Here is a 22,818-nt window from a genome sequence, read left to right as displayed (position 1 = left end):
CTTACTCATCCTATCGTTGGCGTGTAGGCTGGTCCCAGCCTCTAGATGCATCTTTGTTGCCAAGCATAGTTGTCTTCTAGCTTATCTTCATGTGTGTACCCGAGAGTCAGACACCCAAGGACAGTGCCTGTTTTTATGCTACAGTTAGGATAGTTTCTGCTTCCATTCTACCAGCCCCTCCCGTACACCTGTCCTTGAGCGGCCCCACAACCAGGCATTGTGTGTGTGTGTCAAGAGTCTACTCAGCCTACACTCCTACTAGCCAGCAACCCTCCAGTTAGTAATGTCTATTATATGTTGCTCAATCTATGTTAATACAATATAAACCTCTTAGTGCATTACAGTCCATTCATACTTAGGCCTACATCTACTGTAAATGGTAATGCATCACATCTAATAAGTGAAATAAAACCCAACACACTGTAGCCAAATGTTATAGCTAACTAGCCAAGCTAGCCTCAGTGCATCTCATTAGGACTAGGAGCAAAACTGGAGAGATGTTTTAATGATGATGACAGAGTAAAGGAATGACTTTGGCTTTATTATTCATTTTTGTGTAACTATACCTGTGTGTTGTAGCTAGCTAACATGTGTGTCTGTGAGATGTGTTGTAGTAGGAATACAGACAGTACACAACGATTACCCATGAAATTCTAATAGTGTTTTTGTAATTCTCTTACAACCAATACCGCTTAGTGGCCTACAGATTGTTTTGATAACTTGTACTACATGAGAAGCTAAGCACGGGACACCGAATCCCATTGCCTACGTGTGTTGTTGGGGCCATTAAGCAATTCAAGAGGAGATGTGAAAGGGCCATAACAACAATCTCCCCTTGTATCAAAGTGACTCTGAACACCTCACTGTACCTTGGGTCAGCAGCATATCACCCTGCATCCCACTGCTGGCTTTCCTCTGAAGCTAAGCAGGGTTGGTCCTGGTCGGTCCCTGGATGGGAGATCAGATGCTGCTGGAACTGGTATTGAAGGGCCAGAAGAAGTCTCTCTGGGGGAAAAAATCTATCCCAATACCCCTGGCCAGTGATTGGGGACATTGCCCTGTGTAGGGTGCTGTCTTTTGGATGGGACTTTAAACAGGTGTCCTACACTCTCTGTGGTCACTAAAGATCCCATGGCACTTATCGTAAGAGTAGGGGTGTCCTGGCTAAATTTCCAATCTGGCCCTCATACCATCATGGCCATCTAATCCTCCCCAGCTTCCAATTGGCTCATTTATTCCCCAGGTCATTGTTCTCAGTCAACTTACCTGGTAAAATAAAGATAACAAAAAAAAAAACACCATATTCAAGTATACCCTTTGTAGTATTTATTATAGGTGTTAGTAGTATATTTTCCTTCCACTGTATGCACTGAGTGTACAAAACATTATGAACACCTGCTCTGTTCGTGACAGACTGACTGACCAGGTGAAAGCTATGATCCCTCAGTGATGTCACTGGTTAAATCCACTTCAATCACTGTAGATGAAAGGCAGGAGACAGATTAAAGAAGGATTTTTAAACCTGGAGACAATTGAGACATGGATTGTGTATTAGTGCCATATGGGTTATTGTGTGTAGATTGACGAGGGGGGAAAAACAATTGAATCCTTTTTAGAATATGCTGTAATGTAACAAATTGTGGAAAAAGTCAAGGTGTCTGAATACTTTCCGAATTCACTGTATATGCTGTACATTGCCAGAACTGTTCCTGCATACTGCTGTGTAAACTCACCTCGGTCTCCAGAGCAAATAAAAACTTAGTCTTGAATACAAGCCATGTCTACTTATTTGCTACAATGACAGACTAATCTACTGTTATATTGAAGCATGTTTGCTTGCCAACAAATTAAAGTTGAAATGATACACCTTCTCCCTGCATAATTTATTTTATGTACAAGAGCTAGCAATATCTATACGAAAGGGGGATACCTAGTCAGTTGTCCAACTGAAATGTGTCTTCCGCACAATGCAGTTGTGAGCATACTAGGCATTCTATATTATGCTACACATCAGTCTAAGTGAATATAGATGTTGTGTTGGCTGAATGTTAAAGGTCGGTGTAGAAAAAGCCCATGGAGTTGGTGGAATAATCCTTTAATTCATTGCCACTTACTCAGCTGGGCCAGGGGCGCTTTAATTAGGTCAGGGGGAAATGTCTGACAGATCTCCACTCCATAAAAGGAGGAAATCACCATCGCCTGATCACGCTGCTTTCTCTTCCTTCACTCTGTCAAATCCAGAAGTTCTGTGCGTCCATGTAAGTCCACCGACTCTGTTACCTTTCACCTGAACTATCTGTTGCGATCGGGAGAGTGGGCCATCAGTTGTTATTTGAAGTTATTATCGCGTGGCTTGGAGCGCACGCTTCAAACATTTTGTCTAATGTGAATGGTCAATGATTCCGGCCCTACGGATCATAATAGGACAATTATGCAATTGGTATAGTTAATATGTAATGAAATTCCGTGTACACATGAAGACACTTCAAAGGGTGAAATAAGAAAGTAATTGTTTGTTGAACTGATCGGCTCTGATATCCAACTAATGGCGATTTATAGATTGAATAACCGATCACTGTTTGTATTATTCTTTCATGATTTATGATAAATAGTTACGAGCCTAAATTACTCACCGACGATTCCTATTGACTTATTAATTAACTGGATTGTTGAATTCCCTAAATGATGTTAACAATGAATGATTGTTATGATTAGATCTTTGTGATGATGGATTTGATTGGATACACGTTATTCTGTTTCCTTTGTTATGCAGCACAGACTACTCAGTAAATATACCACTTTATGGTTAAAGGAATTCCTGCCTCAGTCTCATCCATTCCTCTGTCACCTGACCCGTGACCACCTGTTCACCCTCACTGTCAGTCATCCTACCTGTCCAGCTACCCACACAGATTCCACTAATCTTTCAGTCGGGCTCCTGAGTGTTCTTCAGCTGGTGAACGTCATCTTGTGTTGGGCAACGGCAGCTGGTCATGATCTTGGACATAGACTATACACTTTGGCTTTGCCAGCCCTATGCAGTCTTTTCCTCTTCTGAGTCAGATGATATTGAGCTTGAGCTTGTTCCCAGCTGAAAGCTTTCATCCAATGGGTCCACAGCAGGTATTCCCAAACGTGCAATGCAGTACACCAAACCATTTTTTCTTTTTTTTTTCTTCACATTTTCAAACAGTACATTTATATTTTCCGACGGGGCTATACATTTGGGTGATGTTTTTCTCTCTCCTGAGTAGCCTCGTTTCACTTCCAAAAATAAAATGGTTATCAAATCAAGGGAGTTTAGTTGTAAAAGTCTCAATCTCTGTTTGTCGTCCGTTGATTCCGTGCATCCTTTCTCAACAGTGTTGAAGGAGAAAGTCCAAGGTCCCTCCTGTCTGACCTTCTTCTCCAATACATTTTGAGAAGCAGGCAAGGAGAGAGGATGCACGTAATCGAGGAAAGATTAATGGAGTCCATATCTTTGTCCCTCTGGCCATACAGACAGACTCACCGATGCGTAGCTTAAAGCTGTTGAAGGAGTGTTGGTTGATGGACTCCAGGTTGTTCTTCAGAGCGATGGCAAACTCTACCATGCTGCGTACATGGCTGTAGGACACATCACAGTCCTGTTGGTGGAGACCGAGAACACTCAGTTAGAATCAATTGTGAGTGCAGCCTTCAGTCTTGGTGTAACCAGGCTATGAGAACACACTGAATCAGAACACTCAGTTAGAATCCATACAGGCAGGCAGTCTAGAGACTGTGTTCGAATAAATACTTCAGACATGGATTTCCTCCTTCCTAACTTCCAAGACTCACTTCATTGATGTGACGATATTTGATTGGGGAAAGCAATAGGATGATAAGTAACCTTTCTTTTGCTTATCCAATCATGTACAGATCCCTGACTACCTTAGAGAAGGGAGTAAGTAAGGTTGTGTTTTTACAAGTATTTGAACAGGACCCAGTAAGGCAGAACAGAGCTGTATAGAATAGGCTACTACCAACCTTTCGCTCGTCCCCTATAGCAGGATTGGTCAGACCAGCAGCTGCCATGTAGGTGCTGCCAATAGTCTTAGTCTTCTCCGCAGAACAGAACTTTGGCTTAGAGAGAAGCTGTTAGAGAGAGAGAATAGAGAGGGGGGCATAGAAAGAGAAAAAGGGTCAAGTTTGGTGACAAGACTGATGGTCAGTTCATGGTCAGATTACCAGTTGAGGAAAAACTCTTGTCCCCTCTTCCCTTCTGACTAGTTCCAGACCAAGCTCTGAAATGGCCCCCAATTCAAAAGTAGTGCATTATATAGGGCGTCTATCCCCAGGGGTACACACAATGCTGTCGGGGGTACATTTTCATTCAGTTCATTTAGATTTTCCAACTAGGCAATATATTTGGGTGATCTTTTTTCCTCATCTGAGTAGCCTCGTTTCACTGCCAAAAATAAAATGAAACAATCTAGTGTTCAGCGAAATAAGAGCACAATGTCAAATACAGGCATCCTAGTCAAATAATTAACATCCAATCACGTTAATCGTTACTCTCTCGCGGGAATTCCACAAACGGTCTGTATGTAGCCAAACATAGTTCCTGCTCATTCCATTTGCTCGAAAATGAATAAATGGTTAAAAAAAGTAAGGCCCTCGTCCATAGAGATGCAAAACCAGCTCTACTGGTAGTATTGCTACTACCAGCAGTATTACACCTGCACCTGTCGACAACACAAGTTGTTCTGCTTCCACGAGCACATCCAATGCTAGCATCAGTAATTATACATGTGTTGCTAGCCCAGCTAGCATGGACACTGACAGTTGTGAATCTGATGTAGCCGAAGAGCTACTGCCACTTTACCCGGGAAAGCGCCGAAGAATAGACAGGGACGTTTGACCATCGAAGAGGCCCAAATATGATGAGATCTACATTGATTTGGGGTTCACTTATACTGGGAGTAGTGCCTTTTCCTCAGCCACAGTGTGTTATATGTGCCAAAGTACTATCTCACAACTTGATAAAACCTTCACTCTTGCGCAGACATTTAGAAACTAAACATGCCAATTTGAAAAATAAGCCATGGGAGTTTTTTGAGTGAGAATTAAGAGGACTTTCGAGTAGTAAGACATATAAACGCCCCATACTATCGTGGAGGACTTCATTCTTCCTGCTGCCACGGATATGGCTGGGACAATGCTGGGGGAAAAGGCCCAAAAAACTATACAGACAATGCCTTCATCAAACAACACTGTTTCAAAACGCATCAGTGACATGGCAGGAGATGTTTTGAAACAATTACTGCTTCGCATACAAGCCAGTGAATTCTATGCGTTACAGCTGGATGATTCAACAGACGTGGCGGGCCTGGCACAGCTCCTGATATATGTCCGTTACGTTTATGGGGGGTCAATTGAGGAAGACATCCTCTTCTGCAAACCACTGGAAACCAGGACAACAGGAGAGGATATTTTTAAAGTACTGGATAGCTTTGTGACATCAAATGGACTTTGACGGTCAAGATGTGTTGGTATCTGTACTGATTGCGCAAAAGTCATGACAGGGAGACATAGTGGAGTGGTAACGCGCGTGCAAGCAGTTGCTCCCGACGCCACTTAGGTACACTGCAAAATCCACCGAGGCTCTTGCTGCCAAGGGAATGCCTGACAGCTTGAAATACGTTTTGACAGTACAGTGAAAATGGTTAACTTTGTTAAAGCAAGGCCCCTGAACTCTTGTGTATTTTCTGCATTATGCAATGATATGGGCAGCGATCATGTAACGCTTTTACAACATATAGAAATGCGCTGGTTATCAAGGGGCAAAGTATTGACACGTTTAAAAAAAAATTGAGAGACAAGCTTAAAGTTTTCTTTACTGACCATAATTTTCACTTGTCTGACCGCTTGCATGATAATGAGTTTCTCACACGACTGGCCTATCTGTGTGATGTTTCTTCTTGCCTGAATGATCTGAATCTAGGATTACAGGGACTCTATGCAACTATATTTAATGTGTGGGACAAAATTGAGGCTATGATTAAGAAGTTAGAGCTCTTATGTCTGCATTAACAAGGACAACACACAGGTCTTTCCATCATTGTATGATTTTTTTTGCGTGCAAATGAACTCAAGCTTTCGGACAATGTCAAATGTGATTTAGCGAAGCACTTGAGTGAGCTGTGTGCGCAATTACACAGGTACTTTCCCGAAATGGACGACACAAACAACTGGATCCGTTATCCCTTTCATGCCCTGCCTCCAGTCCACTTACTGATATCTGAACAAGAGAGCCTCATCGAAATTGCAACAAGTGGTTCTGTGAAAATTGAATCAGAAGGCACTGCCAGATTTCTGGATAGGGCTGCTCTCAAGACTTTCTTGCCTTGGCAAATCGCGCTGTTAAGACAGTGATGCCCTTTGCAACCATGTACCTATGTGAGAGTGGATTCTTGACCCTCACTAGCATGACAACTAAATACAGGCACAGACACTGTGTGGAAAATCATTTAAGACTGAGACTCTCTCCAATACTACCCAACATTGCAGAGTTGTGTGCATCCTTTCAAGCACACCCTTCTCATTAACTTGTGGTGAGTTATTCACAATTTTTGATGAACAAATAAGGTTTTATATGGAAGATGGATCAATAAAGGGCAAAATTATTGATTATTATTATTATTTGTGCCCTGGTCCTATAAGAGCTTTTTGTAACTTCCCACAAGCCAGGTTGTGACAAACTCACACTCATTCTTATGTTTAATAAATGTATCATATAGTGTATGTGTGTGGCAGGCTTACAATGATGGCAAAAAACAACATTTGAGAGTGCGCTGACCCTGGTGCTAGAGGGTGTACACAGCTGGAGGTTGAATGTTTGAAGGGGTACGGGACTATACAATGTTTGGGAACCACTGGTCCACAGGATCTGCACTACTAAAGCTGTTGTCAAGGTAATCATACAGTGGCTTGCGAAAGTATTCACCCCCTTGGCATTTTTCATATTTTGTTGCCTTACAACCTGGAATTAAAATATATTTTTGGGGGGGTTTGTATCATTTGATTTACACAACATGCCTACCACTTTGAAGATGCAAAATATTTTTGTGAAATAAACAAGAAATAAGACAAAAAACAGAACTTGAGCGTGCATAACTTTTTACCCCCCCACCTTCTGCATTAATTACAGATGCAAGTCTCTTGGGGTATGTCTCTATAAGCTTGGCACATCTAGCCACTGGGATTTATGCCCATTCTTCAATCAAAACTGCTCCAGCTCCTTCAAGTTGGATGGGTTCCGCTGGTGTACAGCAATCTTTAAGTCATACCACAGATTCTCATTTGGATTGAGGTATGAGCTTTGACTAGGCCATTCCAAGACATTTAAATGTTTCCCCTTAAACCACTCGAGTGTTGCTTTAGCAGTATGCTTAGGGTCATTGTCCTGCTGGAAGGTGAACCTCTGTCCCAGTCTCAAATCTCTGTAAGACTGAAACAGGTATCCCTCAAGAATTTCCCTATATTAAATGCCATCATTCCTTTTATTCTGACCAGTTTCCCAGTCCCTGACGATTAAAAACATCCCCACAGCATGATGCTGCCACCACCATGCTTCACTGTGGGGATGGTGTTCTCAGGGTGATGAGAGGTGTTGGGTTTGTACCAGACATAGCGTTTTCCTTGATGGTCAAAAAGCTCAATTTTAGTCTTATCTGACCAGAGTACCTTATTCCATATGTTTGGGGAGTCTCCCACATGCCTTTTGACAAACACCAAATGTGTTTGCTTTTTTCTGGTCACTCTTCTGTAAAGCCCAGCTCTGTGGAGTGTATGGAGTATCTGTCCATAGGATCACTTTAAGCCAATCTCCACTGTGGAGCTTTGCAGCTCCTTCAGGGTTATCTTTCATCTCTTTGTTGCCTCTCTGATTAATGCCCTCCTTGCCTGGTCCATGAGTTTTGGAGGGCAGCCCTCTCTTGGCAGGTTTGTTTTGGTGCAATATTCTTTCCTTTTTTAATAATGGATTTAATGGTGCTCTGTGGGATGGTCAAAGTTTCAGATATTTTTTTATAACCCAACCCTGATCTGTACTTCTCCACAACTTTGTCCCTGACCTGTTTGGAGAGCTCCTTGGTCTTCATGGTGCCGCTTGCTTGGTGGTGCCCCTTGCTTAGTGGTGTTGCAGACTCTGGGGCCTTTCAGAACAGGTGTATATATACTGAGATCATGTGACAGATCATGTGACACTTAGATTGCACACAGGTGGACTTTATTTAACTAATTATGTGACTTTTGAAGGAAATTGGTTGCACCAGACCTTATTTAGGGGCTTCATAACAAAGGCGGTGAATACATATGCACGCACCACTTTTACGTTTTTGTATTTTTTTCATTTCACTTCACCAATTTGGACTATTTTCTGTATGTCCATTACATGAAATCCAAATAAAAATCTATTTAAATTACAGGTTGTAATGCAACAAAATAGGGAAAACGCCAAGGGGGATAAATACTTTTGCAGGGCACTGTAAACAGATGCTGCAGGATTAGTCTGTAGGACATACAGTACACAAATAAGTGATTAGCCTACATTTTACTACTTTGAACCCATCAATACACACTCAAACAAGGTACTATATACACCCATCCCCCTCGTGTTGATAGATCATGCTGACTAACCTTCACACACACACACACACACACACACACACACAATACTCACCCCCAACAGACACCAGTCAGTCACCCACACCATCCTCTCCTTACTAATAACTCTGCTTTTCTCCAATTTAGGCTTCAAGCTTTGCATAAACAATCAACTAAGCCTCCATAATACCGAGAACTACAGTAGCAGTTGTAGCCTACTTATAAACACACCAACTATGACAACAAAACACGGATCATGTTTATGTCTCGCTCCAGTATATTTATTTTCTCATCATAGAGTCATGGAAAGATTTAGCAAAGGTGACTTACATTAGTTCCTGGTACTGAGCTTGATGTTGATGCCGCTGCAGATGTTGATGGGATCGGACTCTGTAAATACAACACATAGGCCAGTCACGTTACCCACTACGATAGCTAGTTAGTTAGCTGGCTAGCTAGTTAGCTGGCTAGTTAGCTGGCTAATGGTTAGATACGGTATACTAGGCTGTAGCTAATGTAATGTAACGTAGCTAAAGATAGCTTACAAAGTTACAAATCACATTGCCAGATAGCAGCTGGCTAATTACATTGATTTGCTTTGAAATATCTTGCCAATGTATTATGAAGATAAACAAATGTAGTTCGCTAGCTAGTTAGCTACGTTACTTCTGCCCGACATCTTATTAAGGTAACTGATTAAATGTTACCCCAGCAGCCTGTGCTTGCTTGTAGTTTGTACATCCAGATACTGAGCACCACACTATGACAACACTTTTTATTTTTTTACTATTTTATTTTATATTTTATAAACAATACAAAACATACAAATGGCAACATCATACAAACATCAACTACATCACACCTGCCCAGACCCACTAGCACACACCCCCATCTCCAGCGCCCGCATCACTTTCTGCCACATGTCCTGAAACTGCACCATTTTGTTTCTCTCTGTAGCCCACACACTTTCAGTATTTAAATAATAAATCATCAGATTTTCGTTGTGTTATTGATTTCCAAGTTTTTAGTATACATTTTTTTCAAGATGAGAAGAGAATCGTTCAGCCCTTTGGGTATCTCACTACACCCCCATATGCCATGTCTTGCAATGTGCAGACAGATGGACTTGGAATTCTGAGTTGGATGACCGTTCAAAACTTATTTTCCCAGTCGGAGCACATTTTTTTCTGAGTACCCAGTTGTCTTGAACTCAATGCAGTCTGAGTTTCCAGTTGTTTTGAACGAGGCAGAAGTCATGCTGGATTGACAGCATGGCCTATGTATTCAATCTTTTCTGGCCCATGGTGTTGCATGTGAGTATTTATCCTTTAAAGCTTAGAGAAGAGACCCTTAAACCCAGACTTGGACCACACGCCCTCTCCACTGAATAGAAGGCTAGTGATTGCTTTGCAATGCTTGCAGTTAGACACTAATTCCTTCCAAACCACTCATTGTTGAATTTGCGATTTCCAACTTGTTGACTAATGTTTATGTTCAATAGCCGATGAGCACCGAAATGTTTTATCTACAGTATAATTTCTCTTCATATGACAAGAATTTGTCAGTAGATTGTTGACATGATTCATGATGATGACTGCCTGTCTGGCTTGCTAGCTAAGATTTTTAAAGTATGATATTGACATGATCAGTCCAATTAAAGCTACGGTACATATAACGTGATTTGACGTCATTTTATCTGTGGCCAATGACCTTGAGCCTTCATGGATGGGCACTTTAATGTAAATCTATGGCAGCACCCAAATTGGCTTGAATTTTCAAGCTCGTTCTGTAGATTTTGTGGTGACGTAGTGTCCCCATGAGTGACAGAACACTAAGTCAATCACGGGGCAACTATGGGGCTAAATGGCACCAAATAAATCGCTAAGGATCATGGTGAAAGTGGCCATAACTAGCTGAGGATCACGGTCGATGTAGTTGTTTTCATCCTGCCTGAGAGAGTCAACCGGGAGCCTCCTTGTAGCCTGTCGGCCAGTGATTGGTCTGTGTCAGCACGTGGTCCGGCTTGCCAACAAATGTAGTAGTCAGAATGGACCACTATTTAATTAAATATCTCAATTTGTAGCGAACTGTAAAATAATTCACCATCAGGGTCAAACTTGACCATAATAAACACATTTTAGAGGCCAAAGCCACCATTCTGGTGATTGTAATTTACATAGGCTTTCTAAGGCAGACCAGGGCTTTTGGCACCGCTAGGTTGCTATGCAGTAGTCGACCAGCAGAGCTAGTGGTTTTACGCTCCAGACCGGATACTTGGGGCCTGGATATCGTGGTCCATGAAAACATGTGTCAAGGACCCTCAGATCTTCAAAAAGTTCTACAACTGCACCACTGAGAGCATCTTGACTGGCTGCATCACCGCTTGGTATGGGAACTCCTTGGCATGCAACCGCAAGGCGCAACAAAGGGTGGTGCGTACGGCCCAGTACATCACTGGGGCCGAGCTCCCTGTCATCCAGGACCTCAATACCAGGCGGTGTCAGACAAAGGCCCTAAAAATTGGCAAAGACTCCAGCCACCCAAGTCATAGACTGTTCTCTCTACTACCGCATGGCAAGCAGGAACTGGAGCTCCAAGTCAGGGACCAAAAGACTACTGTACAGCTTCTTCCCCCAAGCCATTAGAATGCTGAACAATCAAATGGCTACAAGGACTATTTGCATTGACTATTTTTTTGCAATGACTCTCTTGCACTGTCTCTATGCACACTCACTGGACTCTACCCACACACTCACACATACTACACTGACACTCCAACACACACACTCAAAACACACACTCATGTATATTGATGCCATACACACTTTCACACTATTGAAATGCACTGCTGCTACTCTGTTTATTGTCTATCCTAATTGACTAGTCACTTTTACCCCTGCTTACAGTACATTTACATATTACCTCAACTGCCTCGTACCCCTGCACATTGACTCGGTACCGGTACTCCTTGTATATAGTCTCGTTATTGTTATTTAGTGTTACTATTTTCTTTTTTGCTAATTTTCCTTCTCTGCATTGTTGAGAAAGGACTTGTAAGTAAGCATTTCACAGTAAAGTCTACATCTGTTGTATTCGGCATGTGACAAATAGATTTGATGAGCAAAGTATGTACCACGACTATTTTTACCACGATGCTGAAGCTCCTCTTCTCCGTTTAATAATCAAAACATTAACAAATACGCCTGGGGCGATGTTTCCCCTAATACAGATCACAGCTTTAATGATATCAACCAATTCATTCTTGAAGAATATAACTTCTAAATGCCTCATGAGCTTAGTTCAACTTTTGTTCCCCGTCAGAACCTAAAATATATATGTTTGTTTTTTATCCAATGTTTGTAAACAACGTAAATGTAAACAGACACTGTATCGAATAACACATTGGTTTCCTTACACTGTAAACAGTCTATGACAGCAATCCTTGATTTGGTTTAGTTTCCCTGGCACCGTTTCCACACGCTAATGTTTTAGCATTTGTGGCACAAATCCCATTTGGTTCACCTTCCAACAGGGCAATTACCCTAAACTCACAGCAAAGACAACGTAGGAGTGGCTTCGGGACAAGTCTCTGAATGTCCTTGAGTGGCCCAACCAGAGCCTGGACTTGAACCCGATTGAACATCTTTGGAGAAACCTGAAAATAGCTGTGCAGCAACCATGTGGAAAAAGTGAAGGCGTCTGAATAGTTTCCAAATACACTGTACGCGAAAAATTGGATCAAGTGGTTGGTGCACAATGACTGACCGCATGGTAGATGGAGTGCGGAAGCACACTCTATCCATTCTATTGTTTTTTGATGAGTCTCCCTTCTCATTACTTTGGTTATCAACTGCAAAGCTCAAACAGAAAATCAGAGAAAATAGACATTGTATGTGCAGCTGACTTTTTCTGCGAGGCATTACAAGGAATCCTGTCGATTTATGCACCTGAGCCTGTGTAGGGATGTGATTTGAATGTGACTGAAGGAGTTGGATTTTTTGATTTATTTTGGTTTCAATACCCCGTACAGTAGGTGGCGGAAATACACCAATAGGTATAGTCTGACATACAATTTTAAGAAGACGTGAAGCGCGACGCCAATACTGGAACGTCACCATTGTGTGCCCGGCCATCGTATGTCGTCGATTTAAACTGAATGAACGGCTTGTGAATAATTTGACGAATATTCACTTACGGTTGGCTAATTCTGCTCGAGAGTAACATAAAAGTAAAGTAAACACTAATTGGAACGTCTCTAAGGTGAGGAGTGTTGTCATTTCTTATCTTAAGCCTCTTTCTCTGGCTAGATGTGTGAGCTAACAAGCTAGCTAGCTGCTTCGGTTAACCTAGCAGTAGCTAACTATGCATGTCTATAGGTTGTTAGCAGTAGTACCAGTTTTCATGAATGCCATATCTGGACAGCGTCATAATTCTGTGTCATTTAGCGTAGCGTTAGTCCATAAACCTATAGTCTAACCCTAGTTCATATGTAATACAAGTATTTGTATGACCAGCAATGATGGCCTAGCTGCTAATTTAGATAGGTAACGTTAACGTTTAACTAAGAAACCTGAACATTTCACCCCCATCTTGCTTTATGGCAAGCCAATGCCTCACTTCGTAGCTAGTCAGGGGTTGTTGTCTTGGAATAGCCTAGTTTAAGAAATATTCTCCATAACTGTCAATTCCGACGCTGTGTTTTAACTATTAGAAACGTCAAACATCGCTTGCGAAACGTTTTTCGGAGCACGCTACATAGCTAATTAACACAGTGGGCCTCCCCTGTCTTTCCGTAAACAACACTACCAACCATAGAAAGTGTGTTAATTTAACATGTTTTATTATTATTCCTCGCAGATATGAAAGATACGCTCCTTGTGTTTCCAAAACCTTACCGTAAGCGGTGCATTTAAACGTTCAGAACGAGTGTCGGGGCTCTTGACAGAACACCCCCAGCCAGAAGGTACTGCCGTCAATAGGCGCTGAATCGGTTAGGAATAACCTAGTCGCTGACACTAGCAAGATCTTCTATGAAGCGCAGCAAAAATCAAATATCAGTGTTTTGGTCATTGTCAAATGTCACTCAGTCATGTTCCTTTCATGTTATAATACTGTGTTCTTCTTGTGGTTCAACATAGTTATACATTGCCATGGCGTCTCCAGGGGGACAGGGAGGAGGGGCAGTGTCTACAAGAGGAGCAGGAGCTAGGAGGATGAAATGGGCTCTGGAGTTGAGCTTGGGCAATGCTAGGTAAGACAAATGACCCGTAGCCTGGCTGTTCTAGCAGTAATGCTGCATTTTACGGCACACGTCTTCAGTGCTCCCGAGTGGCGCAGCGGTGTAACGCACTGCATCTTGGTGCAAGAGGCATCACTACAGTCCCTGGTTCGAATCCAGGCTGTATCACATCCGGCCGTGATTGGGAGTCCCATAGGGCGGCGCACCATTGGCCCAGCGTCGCCTGGGTTTGGCTGGGATAGGCAGTCATTGTAAATAAGAATTTGTTCTTAACTGACTTGCAAAGTGAAATAAAGGTTACATTTTAAATAAATAATAAATTAAAGTGTCTGCATTTGTTTGAATCCGGCCTGCCCTTTGACACAACCTCTTTCCCCACTGTCATCCTCTCTCACTATCTGATACACTTGATATTGTGCTGACATTTCAAATGAGTCCAGATCAACATTTACACAGATAAACAGGCATGAGATGCTTCAAGATCCACCTTAACTAATCTATAACCTAAAGCTTCTGTTCCAACCTCTTCCCCATGGATCGCCCTCTAACTGTCCTCTTTGTCTTCCAGGGGTCGCGGAGACAGACAGAGTAACCAGGGAGATGTGATGTACCCCATTGGATACTCAGACAAACCAGTCCCAGACACCAGCATCCAGGAAACAGACAAAAACCTGGTGGAAAAGGTAGGTCACCAGAAGAGGGTGATTTCATAACATCATGATGTGTTGTTCAAAGTTTGCATTTTCAACTTTTTCCATCTTACTTCATTAATATATTGTTATTAACTTGCTCTCTCTTCCTTACCCCGTCACCCTTTATCTCTAACTCCTCCCTCTATAACAGCGTTGTTGGGACGTGGCCCTGGGCCCTCTGAAGCAGATTCCCATGAACCTGTTCATCATGTACATGTCTGGTAACACCATCTCAATCTTCCCTATCATGATGGTCTGTATGATGGCCTGGAGGCCCATCCAGGCTCTCATGTCCATGTCTGCCAGTGAGTATTTATTGTATATTTTCTTTATTTTACCTTTCTTTTAGCAGGGAGTCCCATTGAAACCAATGTTTCTTTTGCAAGGGTGCCCTGCAAAAGAGTGTTTTGTGTTTCAACAGGTACAGACAGTGCACATCAATCAACATTTCCGTTTCCATGTCAATCAATGTATGAGTCAGTAATCAAAAGTGCACATTTTCATCCATAGTCTCTGGGCAGGTTGAAACAGATATAGGAGATCCATAATACAATACAATCATCACTACAGCTGTACAAATACGCAAAAGAGTAGTTCTGCCAGTGCCTAGCTCTCTGAGACTACAGCAGTGTTCACCAACCTTTGTCATTGAGCTTTCCAGAACTTCCTTTTGATTTATTTTTGGACTGTTTTTCCATGTATGGGGTGAGTGCCTGGACACAGCCCTTAGCCGTGCTATGTTCGCATATATCACGAACCCCTGAGGTGCCTTAATGCTATTATCAACTGGTTAACAACATAAGTAGAACAGTAAATAAGTATTTGTGTCATATTTGTGGTATATTGTCTGATCTACACAAAGCTGAAATAAAGTTTCAGCCAATCAGCATCTGGGACCCAAACTACCTGGTTTGTATAATGTCGTTTATAAGTGTGTTACCACTGTTCACTCTTGCCCTTTCTCTCTTCAGCATTCAAGCTGTTGGAGAACTCTAACCAGCAGTGGCTCCAGGGGCTGGTCTATTCTGTAGGGAACCTGTTGGGCTCGGCATTGGCTATCTACAAGTGTCAGTCAATGGGTCTTCTCCCAACTCACTCTTCTGATTGGCTCGCTTTCATAGAACCACCTCAGGTGATATTTTTTTCTAGGCTGTTATCCGTCCAATTTCCTGTTCTATCTTGTGTTATAGGATAGTTAACTTGTTTTTAAGGTTGTCATGTGTAATGAATACATTGGAAATCTTACCTGTGCTTACCAGCAAAAAACATAGTTGCTAGCAGCAATGAACAGGGTTCACTGGATGACAGAAAAGACATGATCAGTCGGATAACAAAGCATGCATTATCATGTAGGAACTGTCTATGTGCAGTTTTTGAAAGCATTACCACTTAGAATTGAAATCTGTTGGAACATTCCACATTAGCGTTCCAAAATACTTCGATACACTCTCACCGCTGTAATACGCTGGCTGTAAGTGGCAGGACATCCCGTTTCTAATTTTACCTAATAAAATATCCACTTCACTGCGTTCAGACCACATAAGGGGCGGCAGGTAGCCTAGTGGTTAGAGCGTTGGGCCAGTAACCGAAAGGTTGCTAGATTGAATCCCCGAGCTGACAAGGTAAAAATCTGTCGTTCTGCCCCTGAACAAGGCAGTTAACCCACTGTTTCTAGGCCGTCATTGTAAATAAGAATTTTTTTTCTTAGCTGACTTGCCGAGTTAAATAAAGGTTAAATAAATATAATAAGAGGGCAACTATGTGATTTATACGAATCACGAAAATCCACAATGTCCGTCTGCAAAGTTTTAAATTTGCATCAGACAAAGTCCACTTGATCAATAGTTATTGCTCTAGTATCCTCTGGTGCCAATGATTATTTAAATATATAGTGCCACCAACTGGTCTGGTGCAGCCATCTAAGACTGCAGTGACTTTATATTCAAAGATTCTAAGGATGTAAACTCAGCAAAAAAAGAAACGTCCTCTCACTGTCAGCTGCATTTATTTTCAGCCAACTTAACATGTGTAAATATTTGTATGAACATAACAAGATTCAACAACTGAGACATAAACTGAACAAGTTCCACAGACGTGACTAACAGAAATTGAATAATGTGTCCCTGAACATAGGGGGGTCAAAAGTAACAGTCAGTATCTGGTGTGGCCACCAGCTGCATTAAGTATTGCAGTGCATCTCCTCCTCATGGACTGCACCAGATTTGCCAGTTCTTGCTGTGAGATGTTACCCCACTCTTCCACCAAGGCACCTGCAAGTTCCCGGACAGTTCTGGGGGGAATGGCCCTAGCCCTCATCCTCCGATCCAACAGGTCCCGGATGTGCTCAATGGGATTGCGATCCGGGCTCTTCGCTGGCCATGGCAGAACACTGACATTCCTGTCTTGCAGGAAATCATTCACAGAACGAGTAGTATGGCTGGTGGCATTGTCATGCTGGAGGGTCATGTCAGGATGAGCCTGCAGGAAGGGTACCACATGAGGGAGGAGGATGTCTTCCCTGTAACGCACAGCGTTGAGATTGCCTGCAATGACAACAAGCTCAGTCCGATGATGCTGTGACACACCGCCCCAGACCATGATGGACCCTCCACCTCCAAATTGATCCCGCTCCAGAGTACAGGCCTCGGTGTAACGCTCATTCCTTCGGCGATAAACGCGAATCCGACCATCACCCCTGGTGAGACAAAACCGCAGCTCGTCAGTGAAGAGCACTTTTTACCAGTCCTGTGTGGTCCATGACGGTGGGTTTGTGCCCATAGGCGACGTAGTTGCCGGTGATGTCTGGTGAGGCCTACAAGCCCTCAGTCCAGCCTCTCTCAGCCAATTGCAGTCTGAGCACTGATGGAGGGATTGTGTGTTCCTGGTGTAACTCGCCATCCTGTACCTGTCCCGCAGGTGTGATGTTCGGATGTACCGATCCTGTGTAGGTGTTGTTACACGTGGTCTGCCACTGCGAGGACAATCAGCTGTCCATCCTGTCTCCTTGTAGCGCTGTCTTAGGCATCTCACAGTACGGACATTGCAATTTATTGCCCTGGCCACATCTGTAGTCCTCATGCCTCCTTGCAGCATGCCTAAGGCACGTTCACACAGATGAGCAGGGACCTTGGGTATCTTTCTTTTGGTGTTTTTCAGAGTCAGTAGAACGGCCTCTTTAGTGTCCTAAGTTTTCTTAACTGTGACCTTAATTGCCTACCGTCTGTAAGCTGTTAGTGTTATAACGACCGTTCAACAGGTGCATGTTCATTGTTTGCAGTTCATTGAACAAGCATGGGAAACAGTGTTTAAACCCTTTTTAATGAAGATCTGTGAAGTTATTTGGATTTTTACGAATTATCTTTGAAAGACAGGGTCCTGAAAAAGGGACGTTTAATTCTTTGCTGAGTTTAAAGTTCACATACCAAACTTCATTGCCCAATGTACATCAGTTCAGTTCTAGTAGCCAGTTGTTGCCCATGGTGAAATCTAACCTGCTGGCTCCTGAAGCTCCCATGAGCTCCCAAGTCTAGAAGCAGTCTAGCTAACACATTATTGAGCTAACGTTAGCATTGTGTATTAGCATTTCGCTAGCTAGCTGAGCTGTTTTACAAGAAAATGTCTGAGATGACTCATGCTAGCTAACAAGCTCTTGTTAATTTTGGCATTGATATCTTAAAGAAATATGGTTCATCATGGTAATGTCTTTGATGACCCTAAAAAGTCTAAAGTTGATAGGCCATTGTGGAGTGGATTTACAAAGGATTGAAATGGACACATCAAATCTGATTTCCTCATTTATCAATAACTCAGCCATCTCTTAACCAATCCCTTAGCTTTTCTCAAACAATGTTAAGAGATGTACCATGGACCTACCTGCCACATTGTGTTCTTTGGACTTAGGGTTCATGATTATAATATTTTTAAAGGTTTTCCAAAATGTCAAGATGGAGGAAAATCTTAGCCTGACAACACATTAAATTCTTCCACTGCTTTGTCGTTCGCTACATGCGTTAGTCTGAGACTGCCATCATTTAAGTTGTTTCTGGTGACAAGGGGCAGGAGGGGTATTCTAAAAAAACAAAGTCAGTGATTGGATAAAAAAATATTAAATTACCATGTCAGCTTTGTTGTGAACCCCTAAATATACTCACACATACACTGAAAAAAATATATAAAGCAACTTGTAAAGTGTTCGTCTCATTTTTCATGAGCTGAAATAAAAGATCCCAGAAATAAAAGATCCCAGAAATTTTGCACGAAAAGCTTATTTTTCTCTAATTTTGTACACATTTGTTTACATCCCTGTTAGTGAGCATTTCTCCTTTGCCATGATAATCCATCCTCGTGGCAGGTGTGGCATGTCAAAGAGCTGATTAATCAGCATGATCATTACACAGGTGCACCTGGTGCTGGGGACAATAAAAGGTCACTCTAAAATGTGCAGTTTTGTCGCACAACACAATGCCACAGATGTCTCAAGTTTTGAGGGAGTGTGCACTTGGCATGCTAACTGCAGGAATGTCCACCAGAGCTGTTGCCAGAATTTAATGTTCATTTCTCTACTATAAGCCGCCTCCAGCGTCATTTTAGAGAATTTGGCAGTACGTCCAACCGGCCTCATAACCGCAGACCACGTGCCCCATGGTGGGGTTATGGGCAGGCATAAACTGCGAATACCGAACACAATTGCATTTTATCAATGGCATTTTGAATGCACAAAAATACAGTGATTAGATCCTGAGGCCCTTCTTATTTATTTTTTTATCTGTGACCAACAGATGCATATCTGTATTCCCAGTGATGTGAAATTCATAGATTAGGGCCTAATGAATTCATTTCAATTGACTGATATCCTCATATGAACTGTAACTCAGTAAAATCAATTAAATTGTTGCATGTTGCGTTTTTGTTCAGTATACATATAACAACCCATAAGCCTAATATGCATAAAATTCTACAATGTCTTACTTTTGTAAGGGGTAGTACAAATATATAAACTGATATTTTTCTGTTCTGTGCAGAGGATGGAGATCATGGGTGGAGGGATGGTATTGTGAAGAGGACAGAAGACCCACACATACTGAAATATGCTGAACTGTTCTATTAATACATTAAATCTCTTCCAAGTCTTTTCAATTCTTCGGCTTTTAGGTTTTTGTAGAATCCTTAAGCTTTTTATTTATCTACATTTTGTTTGTCATTTGAGATTTAATTTGTCACAGGTTATAAAATGTTACAGAACACATTCAACAACTGATAATAGGACAATGTCATGTTTGTAAAACCGTTCTACTAAATCCACACGGTCAACTTAAGGTGTCACCATAACACATTTTTCATTTATCTTTTTGTCAAATAAAAGGGTTAACTAGTTAATTTTGTTTGTTAAATAGAATGGTGACAGTCGTTAGAAATGTGTGGAACTAAGTTTACTGGCAAATGTGAAAATGTCGTTCTGGAATAAACAAATTTTTTAGGAATTTTGATTTTGCATTCAACCTTGAACACCCTTTACAAACATTTTCCCTGTACTGAAAACAGGCGGGCAGGCCATAGGGTCAGACCGGCAGTGAAGGAAAGGGAAAGTTGGGCACATTGGTGAAGGCTATGGAGACACATTTGGAGAGGTACATGTAGGTTACTTTTGCATTGAATCACAAAGGCAATTAATTAGTGTCCTGGCAAAATCCGGAATGTTAGTTAACTTATGCCATCATTGTTGGAAATATTGTTTCTTCTCATACATTTTGTACATTGCAAAGTCTTAAGTCATTTGAAAAACAACTCCCATTCTCATGTATGTACACTTGCAAGTTGGAAGCTTCAAATCGACAGCTTTGTAAAATAAAATGGATTAAGAAAACAAATGAGACGACTGACTGAAAATACACAATTGTTGAGCAGCACTCGCTCTTGTTAAACCAATGACTGCCGTTCATTTTTATTTGGCCCCCTTCGAACGCCTTGCTGCACCCCCACATGACTTGCTTCTTCACTAGAAAATACAAAACCACTTCAAAATGTGGTCAAAATAGGTGGTAGTAGCCCATCCTGCACTGAATAACACAGGTAAATAAATTGCATTAGACTGTAGGTTAGACTTGCATCACCCTTTGCTGTCATCAATATGTAACTGTTTAACGAGTGACAGGATGCAGTGGCGACCCGTCATTCAGGGCTCTGCCCCACCTGTTAAGATAAAAAACAACTTTTGTGTAGTTATTTTGGCATTAATGTGTCACATAGCAGTTTGCAAACAAACATGGTCTCTTTTTTGCTTTCTTGAGTAAGACCGTTCCAAAATGCAGGTGTTTCAGCCTAGCTCGGTGCTTTCTGTGGTGGAGAGGCAGCCAACGGTTGATTGACTCAATGTTCTGTGACTCATGGTGTACTGTCCTTAATTAAGGTGTATGCAACCATAATTTGACAGCCAGCCAAACTCAATCAAGAACTGAACCAGAGTCAAGGATTTCCATAAACCTCCAGTTTTATAGTTGAAACGGTGTAAAAAGGCAATGCTTTACGAAGGCTTAACAAGAAAGATGGGAAAAGATAAAATGCAGTATATATACACTGCTCAAAAAAATAAAGGGAACACTTAAACAACACATCCTAGATCTGAATGAAAGAAATAATCTTATTAAATACTTTTTTCTTTACATAGTTGAATGTGCTGACAACAAAATCACACAAAAATAATCAATGGAAATCCAATTTATCAACCCATGGAGGTCTGGATTTGGAGTCACACTCAAAATTAAAGTGGAAAACCACACTACAGGCTGATCCAACTTTGATGTAATGTCCTTAAAACAAGTCAAAATGAGGCTCAGTAGTGTGTGTGGCCTCCACGTGCCTGTATGACCTCACTACAATGCCTGGGCATGCTCCTGATGAGGTGGCGGATGGTCTCCTGAGGGATCTCCTCCCAGACCTGGACTAAAGCATCCGCCAACTCCTGGACAGTCTGTGGTGCAATGTGGCGTTGGTGGATGGAGCGAGGCATGATGTCCCAGATGTGCTCAATTGGATTCAGGTCTGGGGAACGGGCGGGCCAGTCCATAGCATCAATGCCTTCCTCTTGCAGGAACTGCTGACACACTCCAGCCACATGAGGTCTAGCATTGTCTTGCATTAGGAGGAACCCAGGGCCAACCACACCAGCATATGGTCTCACAAGGGGTCTGAGGATCTCATCTCGGTACCTAATGGCAGTCAGGCTACCTCTGGCGAGCACATGGAGGGCTGTGCGGCCCCCCAAAGAAATGCCACCGCACACCATGACTGACCCACCGCCAAACCGGTCATGCTGGAGGATGTTGCAGGCAGCAGAACGTTCTCCACGGCATCTCCAGACTCTGGCACGTCTGATCACGCGCTCAGTGTGATCCTGCTTTCATCTGTGAAGAGCACAGGGTGCCAGTGGCGAATTTGCCAATCTTGGTGTTCTCTGGCAAATGCCAAACGTCCTGCACGGTGTTGGGCTGTAAGCACAACCCCCACCTGTGGACGTCGGGCCCTCATACCACCCTCATGGAGTCTGTTTCTGACCGTTTGAGCAGACACATGCACATTTGTGGCCTGCTGGAGGTCATTTTGCAGGGCTCTGGCAGTGATCCTCCTGCTCCTCCTTGCACAAAGGCGGAGGTAGCGGTCCTGCTGCTGGGTTGTTGCCCTCCTACGGCCTCCTCCATGTTTCCTGATGTACTGGCCTGTCTCCTGGTAGCGCCTCCATGCTCTGGACACTACGCTGACAGACACAGCAAACCTTCTTGCCACAGCTTGCATTGATGTGCCATCCTGGATGAGCTGCACTACCTGAGCCACTTGTGTGGGTTGTAGACTCCGTCTCATTCTACCACTAGAGTGAAAGCACCGCCAGCATTCAAAAGGGACTAAAACATCACCCAGGAAGCATAGGAACTGAGAAGTGGTCTGTGGTCTCCACCTGCAGAACCACTCCTTTATTGGGGGTGTCTTGCTTATTGCCTATAATTTCCACCTGTTGTCTATTCCATTTGCACAACAGCATGTGAAATTTATTGTCAATCAGTGTTGCTTCCTAAGTGGACAGTTTGATTTCACAGAAGTGTGATTGACTTGGAGTTACACTGTGTTGTTTAAGTGTTCCCTTTATTTTTTTGAGCAGTATATATATATTTTTCAACAATGAGGCTGAACTGCATAATTTACTGTTTTACCACCAACAAAGAAGTAACACAGCATTGTACGTTAGCTGCGGCTACACAAAACAGCCAC

At 42.5% G+C, this 22,818-nt stretch overlaps 1 protein-coding gene and 1 long non-coding RNA gene across 3 annotated transcripts; one reads left to right on the top strand and one right to left on the bottom strand.

The window, feature by feature from the left end:
* Positions 1-1,606: 1,606 nt before the first annotated feature.
* LOC106608970 (uncharacterized) lies at positions 1,607-13,791 on the bottom strand. Its single transcript, XR_001329619.2, has 4 exons — positions 13,524-13,791; positions 8,959-9,018; positions 4,009-4,116; positions 1,607-3,626 (listed from the first exon to the last, which is right to left on the bottom strand). It is a non-coding gene; the product is annotated as an uncharacterized lncRNA (long non-coding RNA).
* LOC100196067 (ER membrane protein complex subunit 4) lies at positions 12,699-20,039 on the top strand. Of its 2 annotated transcripts, none has more exons than NM_001141096.1 (6): positions 12,699-12,888; positions 13,767-13,879; positions 14,436-14,550; positions 14,711-14,864; positions 15,531-15,691; positions 19,581-20,036. In NM_001141096.1, the coding sequence occupies exons 2-6, from the start codon at positions 13,779-13,781 to the stop codon at positions 19,614-19,616; spliced, it is 567 nt and encodes a 188-aa protein (NP_001134568.1). In that variant the 5' UTR covers positions 12,699-12,888; positions 13,767-13,778; the 3' UTR covers positions 19,617-20,036. The 2 variants fall into 2 exon arrangements, with proteins under 2 accessions (NP_001134568.1, XP_045577303.1); XM_045721347.1 differs by lacking the exon at positions 12,699-12,888 and adding an exon at positions 13,568-13,591 and having other exon boundaries at positions 19,581-20,039.
* The last annotated feature ends 2,779 nt before the right edge of the window (positions 20,040-22,818 follow it).

This window comes from Salmo salar, chromosome ssa07, assembly GCF_905237065.1.
Source record: "Salmo salar chromosome ssa07, Ssal_v3.1, whole genome shotgun sequence".
Classification (NCBI taxonomy): domain Eukaryota; kingdom Metazoa; phylum Chordata; class Actinopteri; order Salmoniformes; family Salmonidae; genus Salmo; species Salmo salar.
This window is presented reverse-complemented; position numbering and strand designations above follow the sequence as displayed.

Coding starts and splice junctions, on each gene's coding strand:
- LOC100196067 (XM_045721347.1), top strand. CDS start 13,779: ATGGCGTCTCCAGGGGGACAGGGAGGAGGGGCAGTGTCTACAAGAGGA. Junction 14,551..14,710: donor ACAAAAACCTGGTGGAAAAG/GTAGGTCACCAG, acceptor CCTCTATAACAG/CGTTGTTGGGACGTGGCCCT. Junction 14,865..15,530: donor TCTCATGTCCATGTCTGCCA/GTGAGTATTTAT, acceptor TTCTCTCTTCAG/CATTCAAGCTGTTGGAGAAC.